The sequence below is a fragment of the Pristis pectinata genome, chromosome 37 (assembly GCF_009764475.1).
Source record: "Pristis pectinata isolate sPriPec2 chromosome 37, sPriPec2.1.pri, whole genome shotgun sequence".
In the NCBI taxonomy this organism is placed as follows: Eukaryota; Metazoa; Chordata; class Chondrichthyes; order Rhinopristiformes; family Pristidae; genus Pristis; species Pristis pectinata.
This window is the reverse complement of record NC_067440.1, coordinates 13,783,498-13,795,718: the sequence shown is the minus strand read 5'-3', so window position 1 is coordinate 13,795,718 and position 12,221 is coordinate 13,783,498. Positions and strand designations below refer to the sequence as shown.

Sequence of the window (12,221 nt, the reverse complement as noted above, 5' to 3'; positions counted from 1 at the left end):
CTGGAATGTTATGTGCAGTTTTGGTTGCTATACTATAGGAAGAATATGATTGGACTGGAGAGGGTGCAGAGGAGAGTCACCAGGATGTTGTCTGGACTGGAGCATTTCAGTTACAAAGAGAGATTGGATAGGCTGGGTTTTTCCTGGAGCGAAGGGTGCTGAGGGGTGAACTGAAAGTGAACAAAGTTTGCAAGCCTTGTCCTTTACCGATGGCCTGTGGTTGTACAGTTGCTCATGTCCTGTTACTGATCTTCCTTTAGGTAGAGTTTTCACCCACACTATCTAAGCTTGCCAGTAGCGTCAACAACATCAGTGTTCAGATTAAGAACTCCCTCGCCATCTTCAAGCGTATACCAGAACTACTGACCCGGAGGAAATCTACCCTGCAAGCCATCTTCTTAAACATTGGTAAGCAGAGGTTGCATGACCTCCACCTCCTAATTATGGTGGGTCCTCCACAACATTTGTCTCATAGTTGTTACACCATAAAGTATTGCGCCATATTACATCGTACCCTAAGATTCCACAATGTTAAGTATTACATCACAACATGCAAGAGTGTGAAATCATATAGTAAGAGGTCAATATCATTGTTTCTCGTACTGAAGTGGTGCTCATCTAGGGCAATAACAAACAACCTGTCTGACTGTGGTAGTCGTTAGAAGTACAGTGCCATTGGTGTTATATGCCATTCAGCAGACTGTGCTGTTTGAACCCAAGTGTAGACCACCTTTGAGTTACATAGAGAGAAATTGGGAGCAAGTTGCTTGTATGCTTTGTACGTGAGATCTCTGTGCTGCTCCTCTGGCTTCCTGTAATCTCTATTTCAATGGCGCCATTGCTGGTTATGTCTGGATTTCCCTCCCTGATCCTCTTTGCCCTTTTCTTTTAAGACTCTCCATAAACCCTGTCTCTTTGATTGAGCTTCTGGTCACACATCTAGGCATCTCCACGTGGCTCAGTGTCAACTTTTGTTTGCACTGCTGCAATGTACCTCAGGAGATTTCAAAATGGGAAAGGTGCAGAATAAACAGCAGTGGTTATTGATAATGTAATGCATCCTATTCTTGCAGAGAATGATGAGGAGATCAAGAAGCTCCAAGCTCAGATCAGCAATGGCATGACGACCAATGCTTCAAATCTTCAGAACTATTTGAAGACCTGGGATACCTATCGTGAGATCTGGGAGATCAACAAAGATTCCTTTATCCGCCGTTACCAGCGCCTCAAACCCGCTGTGTCATCCTTCGATGCTGATATTGCTCGGTGAGAGGTTTTGCTGCCTAATGTATTTCTTGCCCTCCAGCAGAAGCCCCTTGTGAATGTTCTGCATAGAGCAATGATTCTTTCAAGTCCTCTAACCACAGTTCCCTTCTTCATGTCTGAGCCTAGGCATTGTGTGTTCCAGCCATTTTGATGAGAGAAGTGGTGGAGAGGTACAGGGCAGACCCTGGTCTCACCCAATAGACCATTTGTACTCAGCATTCAGGAACAGGAACCCTGGCCGATAGTAAAACTGTCCTAAGCTGGATCATTTTTGGCAGTTTTACCACCTCTGCCACACTCAAAGTGCACAGTTCCTTGCCCATGTACCTTAGTTCAATTACACAAGAAGATAACGCAAGGTTCTGGTATCCACAGCCTGGACCATTTAGAACTGAAAGCACTGTGCACTATTTCCGTATCCCTTGGTTAGGCCACACTGTTCACAGTTCCAGTCTCCATACCAGTGCATTAGAAAGCACTATTGGGATTATAATGCAATGGGTAATCTAATGTATCCACTATTAGATTATAAACCTTGGGAAAGCCTGAAGAGACTTGCACTTTTCTCTTGCAAAGAGATGGCTGAGGAATGTCCTCATGGTGGTCTTTAAAATCATGGAGAGAATTGATCGGATGTACATACAGAAGATGTCTCCACTGATAATGGAGAACAGAAACAATCCAGTAGGGAATTCTGGAGAGACTTCTATCCCTTGAGAGTGTTGGGGATGGGGGCTGGGAGTGACGGAATGTGGAACTCTCTCCCACAGGGAGTGGCTGAGGTGAACAGCAGAGTTGGGTTTGAAGGGAAACTGGATAAAGGCACGAGGGAGGGAGAGCAATGGGATGTGTTGATGGGGTTGGGGGGAAGTGGGGAGAGGTGTTAATGTGGGAAGTGTCACAAGATAAAGTAGATAGAGGGGTAGGACTTGTGTGGAGCAAAGTGCAGATGTGAACACCTGGGCCTAATGACCTGTTTCTGCTGTACCTCCCATGTGTTTCTGAAGAAAAGATGAAGAACGAACACTTCCTTCCTGCAAGAGTAAACCTTGTGGACATCAGCACAACGATAAAGGCTGTACACCAGCTGGTCAGTCAGTAATAAGGGGTTATGGATTATCACTGAAGGATATGAAAGAGTAATTTAATGGGATTTTTTCATAGACTACTTAAATGTGCTCTGGTTTACCTAATGAGTCAGTGAGAAAAGCATTATTAAGTGGGTTAGGACTTGGGAAGATGGGGTGTGAATGAGACCCAAGTGGAGAGTCCCAGTGAAGAACCTGATTGCTCGGGCTCCTTCTGGCTGTAATCAGAATGAGGTTCTTCACCCTTCCAATCTCTAAGCTGCAGTACTTGGCTGTTCCTCCATGGATCTCAGCTGGCAACAAAATCGCACACTTTACCCCTGACCTTACTCCCCCCAAGTGACGTTGTCTACACCCACCTGAACTTTGCTCTTTGGTTGCAGATACACAGAGGTGGCCAACAATGTACAGAAGGAGGAGACGGTTGTGCAGATTCAGTTTGTGCTGGTGGATTGTTCCCCACTGAAGTTCTCCCTCGTCCAGCATTGCAATGAGTGGCAGAACAAGTTCACCACCCTGCTGAGTGAGATGGCAAGCAACGTGCTGATGGACTTGCTCGGGTTCCTAGAAGAGAATAGAAAAAAGTGAGTAAGCCCACTGCTCTAGACAAGTATCACAGCCCTGTCTGCGGTTATAGTTTGGTTCCCGTTGCTTTCTGATAAAACTACCAGCTCTCTTTTCAGCCACCCTTGGTTGATGGTGAGAGGTGACTTTTTCTTCATCAGTCCACACAATCATCGGCTGTTCTGCATCCTTACCCAAATACCCTTTGTAACTGCTGAGCCGGGTGCTAACAAATGGTCTGATTCTTGACTAACACTGTGTCTGTTGTCCATGTTAGATTCCTTACCAGCCGGGACCACTGGATAGTGATTAGCAGCAGGAGCCCTGGCTGACGTCTCTTGCCCTAAGCCCGATCGTGCATGAGACAGGATGAGCCGAATGGCCTCCTTCTTTGCAGAAGATATGTTCTGACCTGAGGTCAAAGGCCTGCTAATGATGGGCTAATCTCCTTGGGTTGCGCACTGTGGTTTCCCGAGAATAATTATTTTTAAAAAGTGCTGGACACTACCCAAGGGACAATTGTTAAACCCTTGTATGACATCTGACTCTGCCAGCAGTGATATTGATCAGGTCTAAAATAGACAGCATTGATATGAATGCATGAAGTGTTGACTCGAATATAAACTCCATCAGTTTCAAGGTTCGGTAGCTACTGGGAGTTCACTCTTGTGGCAAGCATCAACCTTATTATCAGCCAGCAGATGCTGTGCTATTTGTAAAAGAGATTCTTGAGAGAAAGAATCAAAAGGGAGGCCAGAAGCTGTGGCCATCCACAACTACATGCACTTGATACAGGTGTGACATTCAGCTGCAGTAATGTGAAGCACTGATTCATTCACGGCGCTGGCACTGTTGACGTGATGAAGGTTGGGCTTGCTGCTGCTAACATGCACTTTGTCTTACCCCCACCTTTCAGAGTCAGCCACATTCCACAGAACTTGGAAGAGCTGACCTCTGCTATCCAGCTTCTGGAGATGCTTCAGAACGAGCTCCCAAAGACCGAGGCACGCATCCCGCCCGTTCACGAGCAGTTCAGCATCTTGGAGAAATACGAGTTCCAGATAGATGAAAGCGTAAGTGCTCGCTCATGCTACAGGGAGAAGCCCATTGGCTAAGTCCCCTGCACCTCACACTTTTCTCCCCCTCTCAAAGGTCCAGTACAGACTAGAGTCCCTGAATGGTGAATGGATGAACTTCCAGCAAACACTCATTGACAGTGAGGGCACGCTGAAGAAGCACAAGGAGAAGTTCCGGACTGGCCTCATCCACTCGGCCGAGGAGATGAAGAAGAAGATCCAAGGAGCCGTAGAAGAATTTTCCACGAGAGGTAGGCAGCACTCACCTGTAGCAGATCCAACGACGAGGCCCCTGCCCGGAAACCCACTTCCCCTGCCTCTCGAACCATTAATTCACACACAACATCCTTCCAACCCAGCAAATCCGGCAGGCATGGTAGTGTAGCGGTTAGCGTGACGCTATTACAGCGCCGGTGACCCAGGTTCAATTCCCGCTGCTGTCTGTAGGGAGTTTGTACGTTCTCCCCGTGTCTGCGTGGGTTTCCTCTGGGTGCTCCGGTTTCCTCCCACATTCCAAAGACGTACAGTTTAGGAAGTTGTGGGCATACTATGTTGGTGCCAGAAGCGTGGCGACACTTGCGGGCTGCCCCCAGAACACTCGACGCAAAAGATGCATTTCACTGTGTGTTTCAATGTACATGTGACTAATAAAGATATCTTATCTTATCGAAGAAACAAAGAATCTAAAGCTCCTTTCACAGCTACGAGACATTGCAAACATTTCATGGGCAAGGATGTAGGTTTAGTTGTATTGCAGGAAATGTAGCAGTTAACCCTGTGCACAGCAAGCTGCCACAATCACTGAAGTGACCATGTCTTCTCTTTATAGTTCTGCCAGTGGAAGGATGAATATTTACAGTGGGGCACCAGGGAGAATTCCCCTAGTGGTCTGCACGATGTTGGCAAACTTAGCCTCCACCAAGGAGTGTACATGATTTGATATCTCTTTGAAATGCAGAACATTTCTCAGTGTGGTGCTCCCAGTGCCATCCCTCCCACAGTGTGACACTCCCTCAGTACTACCCCTCCCACAGTGTGACACTCCCTCAGCATTGCCCGTCACGCGGTTGGCCCTCCCTCAGCACCGCTCTTCCCATGGTGCAGCCCTCCCTCGGCGCTGTGAAATGTTTGATTCAGCCACTTCATCTGTTTCAGGTGGAAATTGCATCCTGTGGAGGTGAGCCACACAGACCCTGCCAGAGGGAGTGGAGGGAAGTGGGGAACACCAGGAATTGGTCCAGTGGTCAGAGGTCCTCCATTACCTCACTGACGTTTATTAGTCAAACCATGGTGGTCAGAAGTTCCTGTGGATGCTGATGTCTGCACCATTGCCCTGCCAGTAAGGGACAGGGTGACACCACAGATTGATCACTGGCCTTGTCTCTCCTTTGTAGGTCCCTTCAGCAGTGCCATGAGCCCTGAAGCTGCACTGGCCCTGATAGCGGAATTGCGCAATAACCTCAACGCCCTGAAGGAAGAGGAGAACAACATCCGCAACGGCCTCAACGTCTTCAAGGTTGACCAGCCCTTGTCCAAAGAGTTGCAGGCCCTGGAGAGAGTAAGCAAGTGTTGGTCATTGAATCGTAAAGCACAGGAGGAAGACATTCTGCTCGTCCTGAAGGAGTTGTCCCACTCACCGGCTCTCTCTCTCAGCTCCACAAGTTAAAAGTGGTTAGAGTCATAGAGCAGGGAAACAGGCCCTTCGGCCCAGCTCGTCCATGCCGACTATGTTGCCCAGTGAGCTAGTCCCATCTCCCCATGTTTGGCACTTAGCCCTCTAAACCTCTCCTATCCATGTACTTATCTTGATGGGTTTTAAACATTGCTGATGTGCCCACCTCAACCACTGTTTCTGGCAGCGCATTCCAAATATGCACCACCCTTTGTGTGAAGAAGCTGCCCCTGATGTCCCGTTTAAACCTCTCGCCTCTTGAGCTTAAACCTATGCCCTCCTGTTTTTATCTCCCTCTCCCTGGGGAAAAGACCACTTACTTTCACCCTGTCTATGCCCCTCGTGATCTTGTATACCTCTATCACATCACCCCTACATCTTCCACGTTCCAGGGAGTTTATCCAATTCTCATCCGCGAGTCCCCATTGAATCTAAGGTAGTGCATTCCAGACCACAATAGCTGCAGAATCCTAGAAATGTTGCAGCCCAGAAACAGGCCATTTGGCCCACCCAGGTCCATGCTAGCTCCTTGTATAGCAGCTCGGACAGTCCAGCTCTGGCAAATTATTTTCCATCATTCCCTTCCCACTTCCCTTTAGAAAATCCTGATTGAATCTGTGTCAACCACCACCTCCCATCTCCCCCCAAGTAAAGAGTTTCAGATCTTTGCCACAATCTATACTAAAAAATCCTTTCTTCATATCCTCCATGTCTTTTGTCAATCTTATTAACTCCCCAGTCCTCAAGTCACCTGCCAATAGAAACAGACAGATTCTCTTTACTCTGTCTGAACTTAATATCATCTTATACACTTGTCAAATCTCCCTTCAACATTCTTTGCTCCAAGGAGTACAACCTCAGTCTAACCTCGTAGCTGAAATCCTCATCCCTGGTGTCATTCCAGAATTTGTTCTGCACCCTTTCCAGACCTACACATCTTTGCATCCTTGTAAACTGTAGTGCATAAAAGATAAGCTCACTGATGCGTTTTGTTTGCTGATCACTTCAACCGCTCTCCTCTCCGCTTTTGTTCATTTTGTTTCTATCGCCCCACCTTTGCTTTGCTCCAGGACCTGGATTACCTCCAGCAAGCGTGGGAGGTCACCAAGCAGTGGGAAGAATCGTGGGTGGAGTGGAAGGGAGAAAGGTTCAGCTCACTGATGACGCAGGTTATGGAGAATGCTGCTACAGGCTACTACAGGAAACTCCACAAGCTGAGCCAGATACTTAAGGTATTTAACCTGATATCACCCATCCCATCCGGGACATGTGCACCACCTTGCTACTTGCTGCTAACTGATTCACAAGTGACTTTTTGTGAAAGAATAAATCCACTAATTCTAGGGTGAGAGTGCTGCTGGTGAGGCCAGCATTTATTCCCATTGGAACTGGTTTATTGTTGTCACGTGTACCGGGGTACAGTGAAAAACCTGTCTTGCATACTGTTCATACAGATCATTACACAGTGCATTGAGGTAGCACAAGGTAAAACAATAACAGAATGCAGGGTAAAGTGTCACAGTTACAGAGAAAGTGCAGTGCGGGCAGACAATAAGGTGCAAGGTCATAACGAGGTAGATTGTGAGGTCAAGAGTCCTTGAATCTGGTGGTACGTGCTTTTAGGCTATTGTATCTTTTGTCCGATGGGAGGGGGGAGAAGAGAGAATGTCCGGGTTGGGTGGGGTCTTTGATTATGCTGGCTGCTTTACTGAAGCAGTGAGAAGTGTAGACAGAGTCCATGGAGAGGAGGCTGGTTGATGTGCTGAGCTGTGTCCACAACTGCCCTTGAAAAGGTGGTGATGAGCAACCTTCTGGAACTGCTGCAGCCCTTCTGGTTAGGTTGCTCCTATAGTACTGTAAAGGGAGGGACTTCTAGGGTTTAAACCCAGGAATGACAATATATCTCCAAGTGATGGTTTGTGAATCGGAGGGAAGGTGTTTCCATGCACATGATGCCCTTGTCCTTCGAGGTAACAGGGTTGACGGGCACAGCTGAAGGAGCCGTGGAAAGTTTTGCTTTCCACAGCAGAAACATGGGATGCAATTCAATGCAAAGCTGCTGTGTCTACAACTGGCTTTTCCACCTGCTTGGCTTTTTTTTTCAACACCTCGCTGCATCCCAGACCAGGCAGTTCTCTCCAGTTCCCACCGATGTAGGCTGGTTGGTGCATGAACCGCAACAGCAGGCTTGTGTGAAAGGACCAACTTCCTTCGAAAGGGGAATAGCTTTACCCAGTGTGAAAACCACTGGGGGCAAAAACTTGATCCATTCCTTGGCCCAGCTCTGGGTCAGCGATTGAGGGATTTCTCTGCCAATGTTGAGGCAGGATAAAGGATTCCCTGTTCGGTAGATCATTTCCCCATTGTGTATCGTGACCATTTTGAACATGAGAACTCCTGCCAAGAAAGGACCACTGGGGCCAACCAGTAAGATGTCAGTAAAGTGTAAATTTCCCTATTCAGAACTAGTTGGATTAATTAATGTCTTGATGCAGGGTCTCGACCTGAAACATCGACAATTCCTTTCCTCCCACAGATGCTGCCGGACTCGCTGAGTTCCTCCAACAGATTGTGTGTTGCTCCAGATTCCAGCATCTGCAGTCTCTGGTGTCTCCAGTGAGATTACTTATCTGCTTCTGTTCCACTGTTTAGGACAGGCACTGGGACATTGTAGCCACGTCAAAGAACAAGGTCCAGCAGTTTAAGAAAACAATGCCCCTGATTACCGACCTGAAGAATCCAGCCATGCGTGACAGGTGAATTTGCAATCCTCTCTCCTCTCTCGTTATTTGTAATCCCTCACTTTTCCCTGCGACTGCCATTTCCTCGACACGGCTGAATCTTTTGGCTCCGGCATTCAGCCTGTGGGCAGTTGCCTTTATCAGCTGTGTGGCTGGATCTGAGAGCAAAGAAGAAACTGGGGAATGATTTCTTCCACTGGTGGGAAAGTCCCGAATGAGGGGACATGGTTACATGATAGGGGGCTGGTCCTTCAAGCTGGAGTGTGGAAGGTGGTGAATCTCTGGAATTCTCAGAGTTATGGAGACAAGATTGTTAGAACTACTTAAGGTGGAGAGGTACATTTTTGAAAGATAAGGGAACTGAAGGATATAGGGAACTGAGGCCAGTGTAGATCAGCTGTTGAATGGTGGGGCCAGCTGGAGGGGTCTGGTGGCCTACTCCTGCTCCTATTTTCTTGTCTTCTTGTGTGAAGGTTATTTTTCTCTTCAGGAAAGGATTTCTTGGGGAGGAACACCTCTGATGGGATTATTCCACAGGGTGCTGGCACAGACTCGATGGGCCGAATACCCTTTGTGCCGTAACAATTGTGTGATTCTGTGTCCTCGTACCAGGAGTGTTGTGACTGCTCATTCTATTGCTCCATCCTCCATCTCTCACGTCGATCTGTGGTCTTGATTCTGAGCACTAGGTTTTAGAACAGGGTCGATATATTAAGCTGTTAAAAGTGCTGTCTGGCCTTTATTCCAAAGTTAGGTGTGTGCTGAGAAAATATAACGGAGGCTTTTATATTCCTTTAATCCATCAGTCATGTTTCCTATATTTAAAAAGAAAAGGACTTCCATTTGTTTAGCATCTTTCATGGTGCCCAAAGCCCTTCACAGTCAATGAAGTATTTTATAAGGTGTGGTCATGTTTGTAATGTAGGAGATGTAACAGCCACTCTGTACACAGCTGGATCACACAAACAGTCTGATAAAACCAAATTGTTTTTAATGATGTTGGTTGAGCGATGAATATTGGTCCTGGATACTGAAGAGATAGAAGAGGTGACATTGGTGAACAGATGGGCCAAAGGCTCATCCTCACATTGCCTCAATACTGTCTGCCAACAGAGTGTCGCTCCCTCAGTATTGCCTCTCCAACAATGCAGCACTCCCTCGGTGCTACAAGCCTCCCTAGTATTGCCTCTCTGTAACTGTGGCACTCCCTCAATGGTGCTCAACATATGTTGTCCTGGATCTCAGAGGTGGAAAGTGTGGATTTAAACTGGAAAGTGTGGCCCACTGAGCCATGGTTCTAGCTGAGGTGGGGACCTTGCTTCCAGCCACAACAAAATGCTTGTGGGGAGGCCCATGGGAAGCAGGACTGGCAGCCAAACTGTCCTCCTCCTGAGTTGTTGAAATCACGTTAAAATCATCATTGATTTTTTTTCCTGTTACTGGCTTCAGGCACTGGAACGGCATCAAGGACGAGGTGCAGAAAGTGTTTGATCACACCAATGATGACTTCACCCTGGAGAGGATCATTGATCTGGGCTTGGAGCAGCATGCAGATGTAATCGGCAGCATCTCATCAGCTGCCAGCAAGGAGCTCTCCATTGAAATGGTAGGGACTGCACATTTCTACATGGCCCTGTTGCACTCACAGCTGACAAACTTAAAATAAACATGCCTCAGTACTGCGCCACCTTCTTTAGGGGGTGAACCTTTTACCTGAAAACCAGTTTCCATTAAGGTCTGCACAATAGTCCAGTGGGCTGTTCAATTGATCCAGTAGGTACCCTTCAATGTCTTGTGACGTACCCAATTTTTAAATTTCCTTTCTGGACGTGACTGTTGCTGGCAACATCTCTAAACCGCCTCAGGACTGAGTGGCTTGCACGGCCATTTCAAGAGTCAATTGTGTTGCTGGGTCTGGAGTCACCCAGACTGTGTAAGGATAGCAGATGTATTTTTACAGTTCATTGATTTTATGGTCACCACTGCTGAGACCATCTTTTTAACTGCAGATTATTTAATTAACTGCTTTGAGATTTCCAGTTGTCCCAGCTTCTTGCTTTTGAACTCAGTTCAACGAATCTCAGCTCTGAAACATCATTAAGATAGGCCTGATGCTCCCAGAGATAGAACATTCCACCCCACTTAAAGAGTGATTCCCTATGTCCCTGGTCTGGCAGCTAGCTGCAGCTGACTTTGAGGTTTGCTCTACCCAGTGGCCATGTCTTTTCACATGCTGCCCCTTGGATGAGGAACCTGATGGACAATGACAGCATGCCACCAGCAATCAGTGCTCTCAGGAAAGGAGAGTGTAAACTGGGGCAACCGTGATACGGTGACTGGCAGCTCTACTGAGGCTACACTGATGAACCTTAACCATGTATTAAAGTGATCCTCTGTGGTGTCATCTCTCAACAGGCTTTGGAAGGAATAAAGAAAACTTGGGAAGTTACAACTCTTGATCTTGTGCCTTACAAGGACAAAGGCCACTATAAGCTGAGGTGGGTCCTTAAAATAACAATTTGCATTTATACGTAATAGTGTGTTTTGTCCTGGGTACCTCACTGGAACAACATCAAACAAAACAAAACACATTAAGAAATGCGGGATGGGTCACTAAAAAAAATTGACCACAGCGATAGGTTTTATCTTAAAGGAGGAGATGGAAAGATAGGGTGGTGCAGGAGAGGTTTCCAGCAGTTAGGTGTGTCTAGTCTGGACCAGTGCCATGTGTGTATGGTCAGGACTGGCCATTCAACACGCAGGCACCCAGTGCCGGACTGTGCAGTATATAGCTACCTAGTGCTGAAATATGTGACGTGTGCTCAGCAAATGCTAGTCTGTGTAACGTGCCTGTGGCCAGCTTTGCCCATGCAACATGTATGGCCAATGTTACTGTGTGCTTTCAGGGATAGTGGACCCATCAATTTGAAAATTTTCATAACTTGCTAAACTCTGGGAGGTACCAGAAGATTGGAAAACAACCAATGTTGTTCCCTTGTTCAAAAATGGAGAAAGGCAGAAGGCAGGGATCTACGGACCAGTTAATTTAACAGCTATTCTTGGCAAGATGCTGGAGTCAATAATCAAAGGGGAAATAGCTAATCATTTTAGAAAGCTGAATATAATTAAACTGAGTCAACATGGCTTTATGAAAGATAAATCACGTTTGACAAATTTGCTTGAATTCTTTGAGGATGTAACACGGATTTGTTGATAGAGGGGAACCTGTGGATGTAGTATATTTAGATTTCCAAAAGGCATTTGACAAGGTGCCACATAAGAGGCTGGGGCATAAATTTAAAGCTCATGGTATCGGAGGAAGTATGTTAGAATGGACTGAATGTTTTCTATAAAACAGAGACTTGGGATAAATGGGTCCTTTTCAGACTGGAAGGAGGTAACTAGTGGAGTTCCCCAGGGACCAGTCCTTGGCCCACAACTAGTCACAATTTACATTAATGACCTGGAGGAAGGAACAGTGTGCAAGGTTCCCAAATTTGCCAATAATATGAAAATAGGTGGAAAGCCACGTTGTGATAAGGATACTGTGATCCTGCAATGGGATATAGACAGATTAAGTGAGTGGGCAAAAGACTGGCAAATGGAGTTTAAAGTGGGGAAGTGTCAGGTCCTGCACTGCAATAAGAGAAATAAAAGGCAGGTTGTTATCTAAATGGAGAGAGACCAAGTGAGTGAAGTACAGGGGGATCTCGGTGCTCCAGTACGTGAATCACAAAGAGATAGCAGGCAAGTCCAACAAGTAGTTAAGGCAGCAAACGGCATTTTGCCTTCGTTGCGAGGGGGTTGAAGTTTA

At 46.7% G+C, this 12,221-nt stretch overlaps 1 protein-coding gene across 1 annotated transcript in view; it reads left to right on the top strand.

The window, feature by feature from the left end:
- The window catches only part of dnah2 (dynein, axonemal, heavy chain 2), a 154,588-nt gene that overhangs the window by 36,176 nt on the left and 106,191 nt on the right, over positions 1–12,221 (top strand). The window contains exons 14-23 of the mRNA XM_052044703.1: positions 261–408; positions 1,074–1,266; positions 2,738–2,938; positions 3,835–3,991; positions 4,071–4,245; positions 5,389–5,552; positions 6,737–6,898; positions 8,319–8,422; positions 9,857–10,013; positions 10,823–10,905. Of these exons, the coding sequence (XP_051900663.1) occupies positions 261–408; positions 1,074–1,266; positions 2,738–2,938; positions 3,835–3,991; positions 4,071–4,245; positions 5,389–5,552; positions 6,737–6,898; positions 8,319–8,422; positions 9,857–10,013; positions 10,823–10,905 (1,544 nt within the window). The remainder of the gene's footprint in view (positions 1–260; positions 409–1,073; positions 1,267–2,737; positions 2,939–3,834; positions 3,992–4,070; positions 4,246–5,388; positions 5,553–6,736; positions 6,899–8,318; positions 8,423–9,856; positions 10,014–10,822; positions 10,906–12,221) is intronic.